This window comes from Barbus barbus, assembly GCF_936440315.1.
Source record: "Barbus barbus genome assembly, chromosome: 5".
NCBI classification, from domain to species: Eukaryota; Metazoa; Chordata; class Actinopteri; order Cypriniformes; family Cyprinidae; genus Barbus; species Barbus barbus.
In genome coordinates this window covers 18,358,268-18,374,926 of record NC_136733.1, presented here as the reverse complement: position 1 = coordinate 18,374,926, position 16,659 = coordinate 18,358,268, and the positions used below count along the sequence as shown (strand labels likewise).

The 16,659-nt window shown below is 36.3% G+C and overlaps 1 protein-coding gene across 1 annotated transcript; it reads right to left on the bottom strand.

The window, feature by feature from the left end:
* Positions 1–992: 992 nt before the first annotated feature.
* Positions 993–16,409, bottom strand: qsox2 (quiescin Q6 sulfhydryl oxidase 2). Its single transcript, XM_079416707.1, has 12 exons — positions 15,785–16,409; positions 8,593–8,693; positions 7,421–7,469; positions 7,192–7,297; positions 6,903–6,993; positions 5,571–5,716; positions 5,332–5,475; positions 4,634–4,763; positions 4,397–4,519; positions 4,105–4,255; positions 3,681–3,869; positions 993–2,477 (listed from the first exon to the last, which is right to left on the bottom strand). The coding sequence occupies exons 1-12, from the start codon at positions 16,017–16,019 to the stop codon at positions 1,966–1,968; spliced, it is 1,977 nt and encodes a 658-aa protein (XP_079272833.1). The 5' UTR covers positions 16,020–16,409; the 3' UTR covers positions 993–1,965.
* Between the last annotated feature and the right edge of the window lie 250 nt (positions 16,410–16,659).

Below are 16,659 nucleotides of genomic sequence, written 5' to 3'. Positions count from 1 at the left end.
CAGACAGATACTCAACCGATAAGAGAAAGAAAAGAGAGAGACTCAGCCTCAAAGCTGCCCTGAATGTCAGATCAGTACATCAAACCGAGAAGCATTTTAAGGCGGCATGTATTAGAAGGGATGGCTGAAAGACTGTAGTGTGCAAGTAAGAGTTGAGTACAGAGCAGTGGGGCAGTAAAGCAGCGTCTCTCAGCAAAGTGGGGAAGAAGGCGCTATGCTTCTGTCTCTGACTTTCTGCCTTTTAATGCTGAGACGCCGACGGGCTACAGCGTGAGTCAGCGCTATTAGAGATGAACTGCCATGTTCCAGTCTTGTCTATCAACAGCAAAAAATTATAATAAATCAATAAAGTGCAGCAGACACACACCCTGCAAATGCTGCAAAACTTGATTCCAGCTGTCTGTCTGGTCTCTTTAAAAGCTGTGAAACTGTCAGGCCGGGGGGAAAAGCAAAACTTGACACATTATCTCTTGAAGAAAGTGCCCTTAAACTTTGTTTCCAGTGCGAAATGCACACCATCATTGAGGAAAATGTCCTCTTCCAGTGTGAAGAGATGAACATAGCAAGTTATTTTACATTTGGAAACATAAGTGCCTGTGCAGACATCTGTTAAGTTGACAGCTGGAGCTCTAGTAATAGACAGCCTTAGTATGGTCACACGTATGATGTCCCTGGGGAGAACAGACTGCAGTCCGAGTTGGTGGGGAAAGGGATACTCCATACTGCCTCCTAGAGGGCAGACACAGATTTACAGCAATAGAAAACTTAAATGACCTCCTGGTGTGCTTAGACTTGAAGTTACACTGTGTTCTCGGGACGGTACATTCGACTGTTCTCCTCATAAAAGATCGTTTAAGAACCACTCTTCAGAAAAACGATCTCAAAATGAAACATTTATATTATACCAAAAGTAACAGTATATTATAGTGGTGCTATATAAACACCAAGTACATGAATGTATCTGCATTGTTGGTAGATATGAACTAGAAAATGATGGGAAATACATATTTTTATTTGAAAGATAACTTACAGTGTTCTTCATACAAAATGCAACAACTCCCCTGAAAGGACAAACTACATATATACAGAACAACTGCACCCAAAAATAGTCTTTAGATAAAAATATAATTTTTATATTTTTATCACAACACAGAAGCCGTATTTTATTAACAATGCTTTATAAATATTTAGCCTCAGGTCCACATTAACACTGCTCCATTAGATAGTGAAATACATATCACAAACTGAACACATTACAAATCAGTCCACAAACCAAATGCTGATAATGATATTTAGAGTTTTACGATATCAACATTTTAACTCTAAACTTACAACCAATTATGAAGCGTGTTGACGAGATTTAAAGGGTAAAAAAAGAAAAGAAAGAAATTAAGCTTAAAATTAACTGTAGCTCTTTTTGTGACTTCACATGCAAACATAACTGAGGCTTCTTTCACATCTGGTCACTGACAGGCAGTGTTTCGTGCCACTGGCTCGGCTAGTGACCTTGAGCGACACAATAAATTATATTCCCAAGTGTTTTTGGGCCATCAAACAGAAATATGGGGACAGAGTGACTTTCATAGAGAGCGATATATACCCTGTGAGAAACTTAGGATATATTATTTCAATAAAAATCTCTATAAATATTGTAGAATATTCATAAAAATATACTTTGACCTAGGTTGTTACTATAATAAAATAGCTTCTCCTGTTAAATCATCCTCTCTGTTTGTTTAGGGTTGAGAAATCCTAGCTAACAGGTGCTTGTTCACAAAACTAGGCCTGATACACGAGTTAAACTTTCACAAGTTCTTCATTACAAAACACTTCACGAAAACATCAACAACAACAAGATCAAAACAAAAGTAATTAAATAAATTAAAAGTCTCTTTCAACACTTGGCAGGGGTTTCATAATATTACATTCACCTTATCCACAGTTTTCCATCGCAGTACTCCGCTGCTATACGTAAGGCCGGTAGTTTCTGGTTTTCCATCTCTTTGAGCGAAAGCGGAAGAAGAAAAACATGAACATGAGGAAGACGCAGGAGATGGCATAGAGGAGCACGCAGAGACTCATGTCCACGCTGGAGAATCCCAGGCCCAGGAATGTCATCCCTGGCCGGGCTTCTATCTGGATGCCGGTGTGCTTCTCTCCTGCCTCATTGGTGTCACTCCTTTTCTGATATTTAGGGGCGCTGTCAGGAGATGGCTTTAGGTTGTGGTTGAGGTGAAGGTTGCTGTTAGGTTTGGTTATGGCTTTGGGTTTGTCGGGAGCAGGAGGGCCTGGCTCTGGTTGGCTGTTGCTGGAGTATTTTGGGGAGATGTTTGAGGCACCATAGTGTTGTCTGAGGAAAGAGAGCACCATCTGTTCGTTCCAGACATGAAGGCCTTCTTGCTCCTCATGGCATGTGGGACAGAGATCAGGAGTCGGCCACTGAGTCTTAGGAAACATGGGGTCCTCACTCATTGAACCTGCATAACGAGTGGAATCAGCTATTAGGGTAACGTCCGCTAGCATGTTTATGAGAACTTTACATTTATAGTTTGGACATGAAAATGTCATTGTAGTTCTTGAATTTCTTCTGGCATATTAATGAAGTCGTTATTTCATTCGTTCTTTCATTCCTTCTTTTATTCTTTCTACCCTTCCATCCATCCTTCTCACCTGTCCCTTCTCTTCTTTTGTTCTTTTCCTTCCTTCCCCTTTGTTCCTTCCTAACCCTTTTGCCTTTTCCTCCTTCACTTCTTGTTTCCTGCCCTTCTTGCTTTCTCCCGAATGTGTTTTCCCTTCCAGTCCTAATTCCATACTTACTTTCCTTCCTACTTCCCAATATTGCTCTCTTTTTCTTCTCTTTCCCTTCTTTTCCATCCTACTTTCTTTGTTACCATATTTACCCCTTTCTTTCACCCTTGCATTCTATCCTTCATGTCTTTCCTCCTTTCTTGCTTCCTGTCCTTCAAAAACCCTCCACATCCTTTCTTACAGCTTTTTTTCCTTTCATTTCTAATTAATTCTTTCTTCCATTCCCTTTTCTTTCCCTCTGGTGCTCTTTTTCATCCTTACTTCCTGTACTTTTATACGGCATCATGTTTTTAACCTTCTTTTAGTCCTAATTCTCTTTCTTTCTTTCATTCGTTCGTTCTTTCTTTCTACCTATTTATTCTTCTTTCTTGTCTCCTTTCATTATTCTCCTTCCAGTTTTCCTTTTTTTCCCTTTCTTCTTACACTACATTCAAAAAGTTTGGGGTTGGTAAGATTTCTCTATTGTTTTTGAAACAAGTCTCTTATGCTCATAAAAGCTACATTTATTTCATTAACATTTCACAAACATATTGTGAAATATTATTACAACTTAATATAACTGTTTTGTCTTTGAATATTTGACATTATTATGTATTCCTTTAATGGCAAAGCTGAATTTATCAGTAGTCACTACTTCAGTCTTTAGCACCACATGATTCAGCAGAAATCATTCTAATATGCCGATTTGCTCTAAAAAACATTTCTTATTGTTCTCAATGTTCTAAATGGATTTAATGTTAATGATCAATTTAATGCGTCTTCGCTGAAGGAAAAAAAAAAAAAACTGACTGACCCCAAACCTCACTAATGTATATATTTTGTCACTCACCTATACCTAAATGTACATTTGTGCAGTAATTCTTCTGTCTTACCTGTCAGTCTTACATTAACCTGGTTGTGTTTTCTCCATAGCCACAGAACTGCATCATCAACGGACTTGACCTGGTTCAGAGACTCCTGAGCCATTTCCTCAAAATGCTTCCCACACTCCTGGCAACCAAAGAAGGTCCCAATGTAGCGACGCATGGTTTGAAGCACTGCCAAGGGATCATCCTCAAACCCTGAGAGGAAGAAGGTGGGTTTAAATTAATTGCAGCAATGAATAACAGGAACTAATAGAAATCATCAACCAAATGAATGCTCTGCTTGCTACAGACCAAACAGCAACATTATGAAATTATTATATTACAGAATTATTTATACTGAACATTAGTCTCAATTTTCTAATCTACAATAACGAGAACAACGGATGAGATAATCTCAAACATATTTCAGAAGGGATTTCCCTGCTCATACCAGTGTTGGCTAGAGCATCGGGTCGGTTGGCAGCTTGCACAGTCAGAACGTGAAAGAGAGTCCAGAGGGAACAGGGATATCCTCTTAGTGCCACACTACTACCCTGGCATCCAACCCACTGCACTTGCTCACTCAGGTACAGCCCTGAGATCTGAGAATAACACAAACAGAGCACCGACATACTGATTTATGCTCCTGTCATATACACAAAAAAAACAACTAAAAGCTTACATGTCATCAGGCAAGAGACTTTATGAGCTGTATTATGTTGTTTAGTGGGTGACGGTCTTACCCTCATCTTGTTGTTAACTAAGTCCAGGATAGCATCGTAGGGGATCTTCTCCAGAGGTAAACTGACTAGCCATTCTAGCAATGTCTCGAGAAGTTTCACTACAGATTGACGACCTGGAAATAGCTACAATCAAATGGGCCAAGTAAGATATAACCTTGTCAATTTCAACAACGCAGTTCTAGTGCGAGAAGACAGCTCAAGTGCAAAGAAAAAGTTGTGTTTGGGTTACAATGCTACCTTGGCGACAACTGTTACAAAGTCCTTGAAAGTTTTTAGTTCTTCTCCTTCTAAGGTCTTGTGGGTGGCCAGTTCAACCCTCAGTAGATAATGCAAGCCAGATTCCAGATCTGCCATGTATACCTTAGACCTAAAGAAACATTGATATTGGTTACCTCATCTTAAAGTTAAATTAACAGCAAGCAAAAATGGGTGTTCATCTTCTAAACTTTTAAACTGCAGAAATTTTGACTACGTCAGTTTTTACAGTAAATTTACACTACTGTTCAAAAGCCTGGGGTTGGTAAGATATTTATTTAATTAGTATTATTATTTTTTACATTTTATTTTAAAAAGTCTCTTGTGCTAAGTAACACTGTGAAACACTATTACAATTTCATGATTTAAAATAACGGTAATAACCTATTTTAATATATATATATATAAAAAAATGAAATTTATTCTTGTGATAGCAAAGCTGTACTTTCAGCAGACATTCCTCCAGTCTTCAGTATCGCATGATGCTTCAGAAATCATGCTAATATGCTGATTTGCTGCTTAAGAAATGTTTCTTATTAACAGTTGCTGCTTAATATTTTTGTGGAAACCATGATACATTTTTATTTATTTATTTTTTAAACTGTCACTTTTGATCAATTTAATCGGTCCTTGCTGACTCTAAACTTTTGAACAGTAGTGTAAATATCAATAAAACTCACTTTTCAAACTCTTTCCACTCCACCTGGGTTCCCTGTCCATTATTCCCAGGCTGAGGACGCAGCAGGGACGAGGTGGACTGTTTCCTGTGTACTCCAGGGAGGAGTTTTAGGAAGGAGGAGAAGAAAAAGCGTAGCCTCTTCTGACTATTAACACAAACAAAAATGTATCAAATGCATATAAACACAACCTCTTTTTGATAGTCAGACTAAAATAAATTCAGCAGAGGCCGTAAACGTACACATTCATGACAGTGTGCGTGCCGTTGGGATAGAAGAGGTACGCTGAGGGAACTGAACTTATCCCTAGTTTTTCCATTAGAAGTTTGTCTGAGCTCAGAGCTCTCTTCACTGCCAAACCCTCATATGGCATTAGGTCCAAAATTACCTAGTTAAAAAGAGCACAAAACATTAAATTAGAGCATTACAATTCTAGCTACATCACTGATTATGCCCGGAGGGGTCATTTAGATCATCATCATCTCACCCACTTGTCATTTGAAACCTATGTTATTATCCTTTTTCCATGGAACACAGAAGGAGTTTGGTTTATTGGATTGTCTAAGTCAGTGGTTCTCAACCTTTTTGACTCAAAGGCAATATTCAAAAGCTATCCAATCTAAAACAAAATAAAATTAAAAATAAGTAAATAATATGCTCAAAAATATGAAGTCAGTATAATTTTTATTGTTTTAGCATTTTATTTTTTATTTTTTTATAATAACAAAAAGATTTAGTGAGGGCCACTGGTTTAAACTGCTTTCTTGTTCAGCAAAAGTAGCCTACAACCATCAGGAAAAAAAAAGTGCTATAAATGTGTTATGTAGGTTTTCTAAAACAATACAATAGGTTTATATAAAGAACAGATATATGTTTTTGTGATATACACTGAAAAAATGTTACTTTCCGCTAGTTCCGACAGTGTATACTTTTATAATAAAATATTTTTATTACATTTTTGGAGGTTTACAGTGTATCTATGTTTATGTTATGGTAAAAAGCAGCCTGGACATTAAGCAAAAATTCTCTTTATTTGTGGTTTTGTTGTCTTTTGTGTTCAATGGAAGAAAGTCATGCTAATTTGAAATAGTGCTGCACAGATCATGGAAACTGAGACCAATCGCCATATTTATTTTTCAAAAAGTCTCTTATTTTTTATTTTTTACATGCATTTGCAATTTTTTCCCTTCTAGCTGCACAGCGATTCAGCAGAATTATAGTTACTGTTGAATGGACACATTATATTTAATTTAATATCAATATAAGAAAATGGCATACATATCTGAATTTAGGTATGTCTCATCTAAAGTGAATGCTTACAACAACAAATTGCCCAAATTACAGCACTGAGAAAAAAAACTTGGTCATGCAGCAGAGCTGTAGTGTAAGTGTGAATTTGTGCCTGCTTTAATTATACATAAATGAACTGAAAATTGATCGGCTGATAAAAATAACAGTGACCAATAACAATCAGATAAATTTGGAAAGACATATGGGTGAGTAAATTATGACATCTAATCTTATACTGCTTTATGTCCTACAAAACCAGATTAATTGACAACCACTTTTCATACCTCTCTTCCAATATAAGAGTCTTCATCCTCAGCTATTACTGCAGTATAGAACTCCGTTTTCTTCCCCATTAAGGATCGAATCTCCTCAGACCTGCAACAGATGACAAACTCAGTGTCTCTAAATATGGAGACGAACTCCAATTATGTCTAGAAATTAAGCTCTAAACAAACATTCCCAATTTCCCTCTGAAAGCCGGAGACAGAAAATGTTAAATATTAAAAATGGCTTGAATTGAACATGTATGTGAAGAAGATTTAAAATGGGTGGTAATATTGTAGATTTGGGCACCTGGCAGGGTCAAGGGGAGGGCAGCCCACAGGCCAGTCATGTTTTGTGTGGTTTTGTAGGAAGTTCACCATCAACTGCCTCACTGTCTGAAGCTCTCTGTCAGCCCCTATTAGTGCACAAATAAAACAAAATCAGAAATTCAAGTTAGTGCCACAATAATTATAATCACTGCAACAATAATAATTGACAAAGCTTCAATTCTAATCAGAGCTAAAATAATTAAACCTACCACGATATGTCTTCCCATAATCATTTGTGGTGTCATGTGCCTTAAAATACTAAAAAGAAAAAAGAAGAAATTATTCCCAAATGAAATTTCTAAAACAATAAAATGTCCTATATGTCAGTTTTTACAGTGTCCTAGCCAGGCATGTTTCTGGCAACAAGAAATTTGATAAGGGTGTAATAATACATTTGTCTATTGTATAATTACGCTGGTTTCAGGTTTACATGACCTCGATAAGACAAAAACAGCTAGAAAGAAGCCCAGCAAAATAGAGCAGAAGGCAGGGGTCTTATTTTTGCCACAGTATAAACATTCAATAAATAGCATAGGAAACATGATGCATTTAATGCATGAATTCAAAGATGCAACATTTCCAAAAAGATGTCAGCATTATTAAGCTTATTAAATTTAAAGGTAAATAAATAAAAAATATATAATCTAAGTCAGCGTCTATAATTGGCTAGTCTGTTAATAGACACCTAGATGACTACTGTAAATCATCCTTAATATATATGAACATTTTTGATGTACAGCATTGTAGAGCATGAGTTTGGACCAATAAGATTTCTTATGGAAAAAACTAAACAAAAACATGCTTGGAATAAATGTTTTGCATGATGTAGTCTATTAAAATGCCATTAGAACGCCCCCATACTTAAAGATGCATGGGCTAAAAAGGCCAATTATGAGTTTTTGTCTTATATTTTACATTATATGCAATATCACACAAACAATAGTGCTGTTTTTGTGTGACTGAAAATGCAATGTTGATTTTATATTGACATTTTAGACAGTATTATCATTGTCTGTTTTTGCTGACAAAAATGGTTCCAAACAAATCTAGAGCTGAACCGTTGTGCATCTCCTGTAACTGGAGAGGTTACTGAATGTATCTGTATTTTTAAACACATCGAGTGAGTCAATGATTCAATGACCAATTCATAAAGAATCTCTTTTTTCATTCCTGAATGAATCAGTTGTTTTAATGGACTGACTGAGTGAATAACTCATTAAGACAAGCCAAAACTTAATGACAGTTTAAGTTTCATAATTAAAGTGTTATTTAAGTTTTTTAAAGGGCATGTAAGAATTTTTCAATATCGCACCCTTGTTATGATTTACTGTATAGGTTTAATCTGCTGAAAGAATCAATAAGATCATTTGTACAAACACACCCTGAAGGTGGGGTAGAAGTGGATTCCAAACTCCTTACAGATGTCGAAGTTCTTCTCATGAGCACAATCCAGAACTCCTATCTGAATGGCCTGTGCCCAGTCTATGGGAGTAGAGAGACATCGCACATTTCAAAAACAAAGCAAAATTAATCTAAAATTAAGAGAAATTCTGTCATCAAGTACTCGCACTAACATTGTTCCAAACCCATAAGACTTTATTCATCATTTAACGACAAATTAAAATATTTTTAATAAAAACCTGTATGATTTTTGACCCTCTATTGAAAGTCCATTCCACCAAAACTTCTCTAAACTTCAAAGCATATGAATCGAGTCATTTAAACCAAATCTTCTAAAGTCACAGAATTACTTTATATGATAAACAGATTTAATTAAGGATTTTATTCAAATATAAACATATAGCAACGCTGCAATCATATGGATTCATTTTACAATCTCTTTCTGAACTTGTTGAAGCGACTTAAAAAGTCATTAAAAATACGTTCATCAGTGTTTCAAAGATTAACAAATGTCTAATGGGTCTGGAAAGACATGAGGGTGAGCAAATAATGACATAATTTTCATTTTTGGGTGAAATAACCCCAAATTAAATCAAGTGATGTAGTACCAAATTATGTCAATACTTGTTTTCTGTTCAATAACGCTCTTTTTAGACATTTCACAACAGCCCTAAATTGAAGAGGTAGAAGAGCATTTGTAGAGACTTTGTAGAGTGATTTGTGTTGTAAAACACAAGCTTATGTCTTCACTGAATGTTTTATCCATACTGGCACCCAGAACAGATGCCAGATAGCCTAAGTGGAGAGGTAAAAGGACCTCTGGCAGGAAGCCTAAAATCATTTGATGCATTACATGCATTTGAGCTCTAACATCGGAAATGTAGATATTAATTCTCTCACATAAAACTTTGTGAGACGAAATATAGTCGTACTGCCTCAAAGCATGATTTCATACATTGTATACAGAGTTTCCACAGCCAGGTGGTTTGTTTTTAACGCAAACTCATAAACTGAACAGCTGTAAAATCTGTGTCAGAAAGATGAAGCAGATGGGGTGTGAAGAAGGCAGCTGATATAAAAATGTTTGGATGAGAGAGAGGAGGGACAGCCGGGGCACTTTAGTCCTCTATTCTTCACCTGGGGGTGGGACTCTGTGGGTTTTGGGATGTGTGGGGGAATGCACAGCGGGGTCGCATCCTCACAATAGGGCCATCTGACCCTCATTGTGAAGGTAACAGCTGGTAGGCGGCCACTCGCGAGCCACCCAGCCAACAGCTTGTGCCAACAAAGGCAGACTGAAAGCATTCAACAGAAGACTTGTCCTCGAGTCGCAACGTTAGTCATCCAAAGGCCATAATCACCCCTTCCTTCCCAGTCCAATGAAGAGGAAAAGCAAGGCATGGCATTCCAGAACATATATACTGCGCCCTGTGATATTATAATGGAACATGCATTTGTGAGCCAACCATATGCTGGTCTAATTACCAAAAAAAAACCACCACAAAAATACTTTAGCATAAGAACAGGGTAATCATTTAGTACCATAGTCCCAACATCTGCCTGCTCATTGAAACGCTGGGATTTAGGATCCCATTTAAGCCTAGAAAAAAAAATAGCTTTGGGAATTCGGGGGGAAAAAAAGAAGTTACGCCCAGAATTGAATTCTGTCATCATTTACTTGCCCACATACCATTACAAACTTTCTTTTTTCTGCGAAATATACATTAAAAGAATATATTTTGAGAAATGTCAGTGTTTTTTGGAAGTCAATGGTCACCAAAACTATTTGGTTACCAATATTCTTCTACATTCAGATATCTTCTTTTATGTTTCACAGAATAAAAGGTTTAAAACAGGTTTAAAACAACATAACTGATGACATAATATCCATTTTTGGGTGAACTATCCCTTTTAGATTACTATTTAAGCTTCCATTGAATCTAATTTGTAACACGAAAAATAGTTGTTGAAATAAAAACTGATTACAGATGTTGGACACAGTGAGAGAGAACTCTGAAACTGAGACACTGATAGTTTAAAAACTGACCCTACCTAATTTCACAGCTCTACCACTTTTAGAATCTTCGAGACAAGGTGTTAAATGCATTTGCCCTCATTTAGATTAAATGTGTCAGTCTACAGTGACCTTTTCATCGCCGTCACCCTTCACGGCACCCAACAAAAGTGGCTTCCTCCGGAATACCATCGGTCCTTTAGCTCAGAGAACGGCAGGCACGTAGCACTGCTGTCTAGGCATTTTTATTAGCAATTAGGCCGGTCTTGTAGCTCTAAGACGGTCTAAAGAGAGAGTGACTGTTAATCCCATTATTTATTCAGAGGAGCTTTAGGCGCCACAGCTTGACCAGAGGTGGGCTTTCCCCATCCAACCAGAGCTGCTAACAGAAAACACTCATCAAAAACAGCAAACAGAAAATGAAAGCAACAAGAGGAAATCTTTGAGTCTATCAGGTCTAAACCTCTAAAATCAAATTCATCAACACATACAGTACAGGAGAAGTTTGGTAGGATTACATATGTTGAGTTTCTATTTTCAGATCATAAAAAATAACTTAAAACTTATAAATTAAAATGCTATTTTTGTCTCAGTGTTGACATTTTAAGCTTGATGAAATGACATCATGACATAAAAAACTGGGTAAACCAAATACATTTGTTTTAAAGACAAGTTAGTGTTATATTATATAGACATTTTGGTGGTGCTTGTATACACAACTTGGTCATGTCTGGATTTAAAAAGGTAGACACATCTCTTTCCCACCACAGGATATATTTAAAATCATTTGTTTAGTCATTCAGGTAAACAAATAAACAAACAGTGGTTTGACAGACACATTTTGTACAATTATATTTAATTCTTGTATAATTATCATACATTCAGTTTTATGATCTCATACTAATTGAAAGTATTTTTTACTTTTAAAAATGCATGTGTTAGAGGATTTTTTTTAATGGATTAGTTCACTCAAAAGTTATAATTTTGTCATAACTTACTAACACGTAATAACAAACCTGCAAATACTTTGTCTTCCATCTAAGAAATACTGAATAAATATTGTAGCTGTTTTTTATGCAGTTAGAATGAATGAGCATCGGAGCATTCAAGCTTAAAATGGATGCAAAAAGCATCATTAAAATGATATATGGCTAATACACTATATTCCACATTTTCAAGTCGTATGATAGCTTTGTGTGACAAACATACCTATATTTAAATTGTTATTCTCTGAGACTATTAACTGCTGTGACAAATCAATTCAGTGACCTAAAGAACTGTATCAATTTATGAACAAATCATTGAATGTTTCAGACCAGTTTTGTGAACCCGATCTACTGCTTTATTAAAAAGACCTGACTCAAAAGAATGTCCAAACCACGAATGAATCAATCATTGCTACTTCTCTAAGAAACTTATGTCGAATAACAGCTTAAATTCTGGCCTTTTTTCAAACAAATCTATCATAGGAAAACACTATATTCCAAATCTTCTGCCACCATACAATAGCTCTGCGTAACAAACAGAGTTAATATATATTATCTGAGAACCTTGCTCTGATGTAGAACCTGCATTGGCTTGTTTACAAGCAGAGGAATGCACAAGCATGCATCGTGGTACTGTTGTGAATGCGCATTGAAGACTGACACGGAAGAGAAGAAATTATTTTATTTGATTATTTATTAATAAATAAATAATGAAAATTATATTATTATAAAATGATATGAATTATTATTTTTGTTTTCTTTGCACACAAAAAGTATTCTTGTCATAGGCGTAATTTACGGGTGGGACGGGTGGGACATGTCCCCACCACTTTTTACCAGGCTCGATATTGTCCCCACCACTTTTAAAAAGTAACTGAAAAATAGATTGCGTAAGGTATATATTAAAGGAAAAGCACCATCAACAAATCGACACTCTTCATAATCTAATTCATTCATTTAACACATTTTTCCGCCGATCAGAAGCTTTTCAACGTCCTCAAAGATGAATATTAAGTCTCGTTGTGAAACTATCGCGAGATACGCGATATGCGTCATGGGATATGTAGTTTCCTTTCCCTATAATTAGTCTGCAGATCCTGTACCTTTCTTTTTACGATGTTCGTATTGTTTGGATACTGTTTCAAGGTTTAAATATTTTATTTGAGAGTTTTGAGAAGATTCTATGTTATGACTGGGATTTTCACAATTAAAACAAAAAGTATACAAGTCTTTAGTTCATAGTCCTTTAATTCAGTTTTGTATTAAATCACAGCGCGCTCCAGTGGCCGCCAGAAAACATGATTAGCGACAGTATGTCTATATTCACGTAAGTTAAATATAATATGTTTTCGTGTTAAGCAAAGTAACTTACTGTGCGTGGCTGCTTCACTAAAAAGCTTCTTATATCACTTCCACACTTTCTTTTGGACATTTTGTTGATGTTTTAACATTTATGCTATAGGTAGCAACATTTACCGTTAACTAGCCTTTACATGCGGGTGGGGGAGGAAAAAATAGAGCTTTTATAAAAACGTCATAAAAAAAGATTCGTTAAAACAATTTCATTTATATAATTATTTAATTAATAAAGGTAGTTTAACCATTTTAAACACAAATTAACTCTCATTCATGTTTTACACAAGGTTTTGCGTAGTTCAGGATTGGTTAAATTATTTGATTGGATGAGGAAACATTTTGTGGGCTTGTCTTGACTCTTGACGTAATGTTGATTAGAAAATATGCAAGTAATTCAAAGTAGAATGAATCGTAATACACACACACACACACACACACACACACAATTGTGCAATTAATGAATATGCTGCAGCTGAGCTGACCATGAAATGGTAAGTTCACCATATTTATCTTGCGTATTTTGATTGATATTAGCTACCCTGGATGTGTTGTGATAAGCTAAACGTAACATTCACGTGAATGTTACGTTTTGCTTATTCGGACGTTTATAGACATATTTGTGAATGTGATGCATGTGTACAACAAAGTGAAAATTAAGTGCATTTCCAACTCTGAACTCAGTCCCCAAGTAAATTCGGTTATTAAATAAACAAATAGCTAAACGAGTTGTGCGGTGTCCCCACCACTTTTCAAAGCAAAATTACGCCGCTGATTCTTGTAGCTTCATAAAATTAAAGCTGAACCACTGATGTCACATGGACTAGGGATGCACCAAATATTCGGCAACCAAAATTCTTAATAATAATAAGCGGGAAAAAAAAAACGAATAAATTGTACCGAACAATGACGTGACATGATCAAACAAAGGCGCGCACTAATGCAGCAAACATGTCGGCAATGTGGAGGCATTCGTCTGAGAAAGAGGCAAAAATGACTATATAAGCACCGACAGCGAGAGACTGTTTAAAAAGTGCATCTCATGTCTTCGATGAGAAGAGGAAGGGTGGTTGTTGCTGGTTACTGTATGATGATTGAAATCGCGAAAGTCTGACCCCTGCGCTGAAACGGTGTTACTCGTCAGCTGCTCAGCAACATTTTTATGCATTTTTAAAATAAAATCAAAGACAATAATAATGATAATAATAATTACAACAGCTCTATTAATACATTTATTATAACACTCAGACATAGTGTTCAAATTGTGACCTGTAATATGTTCTAATGTTTTAAAAGAATTATCTTCTGCTCAGCAAAGCTGCATTTATTCGTACAGTTAAAAATACATAAATGATTCAAGAAGGGGGTCTCAAAAATGGCCAAACAATTTAATAAGTTAGTAAAATAATTTATGTTAAATTGTGCTTTGTTGGTATAGTGTCTGCTAGGATGTTAAAAAATGTTCAGTGTTAAGTAAATTTTTTTAAATTGTTGTTTTGTAATTGATTTTTGCTTTGAAAAGGCAGACAAAACCGTAAAAAGCACCTTTTGGCTATTTAATTTATGCAACGGTGAAAAAACTGGCAAAATATATGAGGGAAAAAATGCGAAAAACGGGTATTCGGCCTTCGGCCCAGTGTTTCATTTTGTTCGGCTTCAGCCAAGAATTTTCCTTTCGGTGCATCCCTAACAGGGACTATTTTAACGACGTCCTTACTACCTTTTTGGGCCTTGAACATGTCAGTTGCATTGCTGTCTATGCAGGGTCAGAAATATCTTGAATTTCATCAAACATATCATAATTTGTGTTCCGAAGATGAACGAAGGTCTTACGAGTTTGGAACGACATCATTAATGACAATTTTAATTTTTGGGTGAACTATCCCTTTAACCCTAAGAACTGGAACAACTGGAACATAAGATTTGTGTGACAAAAACTTAAAATTTAAGTCATTATTTAACACAAGTTCATGAGAGCAGGTGCGATGTCCAAACTGATTCCTTCTTTTGAATCAGATCTTTTCAGTGAATCAGTTGAGCTGGTTCACAAAACTGGTCTGAATGATGTGTTCATGAATCAGTTTTGTAAATAATGACAATTTTCAGTTTGGAGTGATCTATACATCTAAGCGTTACAAAAACTAAATATTAAAAGACAACTAAAACTGAATATACTGTACACTACCTGGAGACCTTTATCGGACAGTGTGTGTGTGTGTGTGTGTGTTGTGGGTGGACATAAAAGCCTTGAGCACAATGATAAATACAGAAAACTGTCAGCAACAACCGTGGATTTACAAGCAGGTGTATCAACAAACCAGAGATTATCGACTTCCCATGCATGTCCTCCTGTATACTTAAATCCAAATGCACAAAAACACAGTAAGCCTCATTTGGCAAAACCCATGTGATAATGTACAAGGAAATACATTTACACTATTTAAAATGAAAACGAAAATCAGCTATTGTAGAACAAGCCAAACAGAAAAAGCACTAACAAGTACTTATAAATCAAGGCAATACCATGATTAACTTGAACTACGGCAATATCATGATAGTACCATATGTATTCGTGGAGTGTATGGCTATGTTAATCACTCAGTGCCATGGAATATATCAGAGTATTAGTACTTTGATATAACATGACATTACCATCACTTTGCCATTACATAGTAAGAAAGATCATGCCTAAAGAACCTCTTTCCATGAAAAACTTGGGTGCCTGAAGAGAATGCCTTAACGTTTAGGGAAATGTTATTGTCTTTCCCCAAGAGAGTGAATAAACAGGAAGATGATCATATAACGTTAAATGCACATACCCTTCACGTCTCCGGCCAGCGCTTTCCATGTAGGCGAGTACTGGATACAGTGTCCGCACCACGACGAGTAGAACTGAAGCAGCCAGGCGCTGGAGGAGTTCAACACGGTCTGCTTTAGGCTGTCGCTGCTCAGTATAACCACTGGATCCTCCTCAGTGTATAACCGAGCTGACTGAGCCAGTCCAAACAACAGCCCCAACAGAACACCGAGCTTAGCACAAAACGCCACAGCCATTGGAAGTGATGGAAATGTATTCTCTACATTCAGACTGATTCTGCTCGCTCCTAGGGATGACTACATTTAGTAGGGACGTGAGTCTTCTAGGGCATCATCACTGCGCTACGAGGACGCAGGCGCATCCTATCTGCGTATGGGCGACGCAGTACGGATGGGCGGATCGTTCCTAAAGTATCGATACTGGTGTTGTATCGAAAGGATCGATCCTCACATAAAAATATCGATTCTAAAGTGCATTTTTTTAACCACTAATTTTATTTATTAAGAAACTCGGTGCATAAAATAAGCTTCTAAATGGAAAAATAGACTATATTAGCGAACAATAGTAGAGCTATTTCTCCTGCTCATTGGAACACATGCAACTGAAAGACAGAACCAATCAATCACAGACAGCGTTTAAAACGTTTGTTCAAATAGAGCTGCGTTTCCCAACAGCATCAGAAGCATAAGAAACCATTTCCACATTACATTACATATCATTATTACTATATATAAAAATAATTCTGAAAAATGCATCACGATTTCTACACAAATATGAAGCAGCAATAATAATCGTTTCCTGAGCAGCAAATGATATTAGATTTATTTCTGAAGGATTATGTGACACTGAAGACTGGGATGATGATGCTGAAAATTC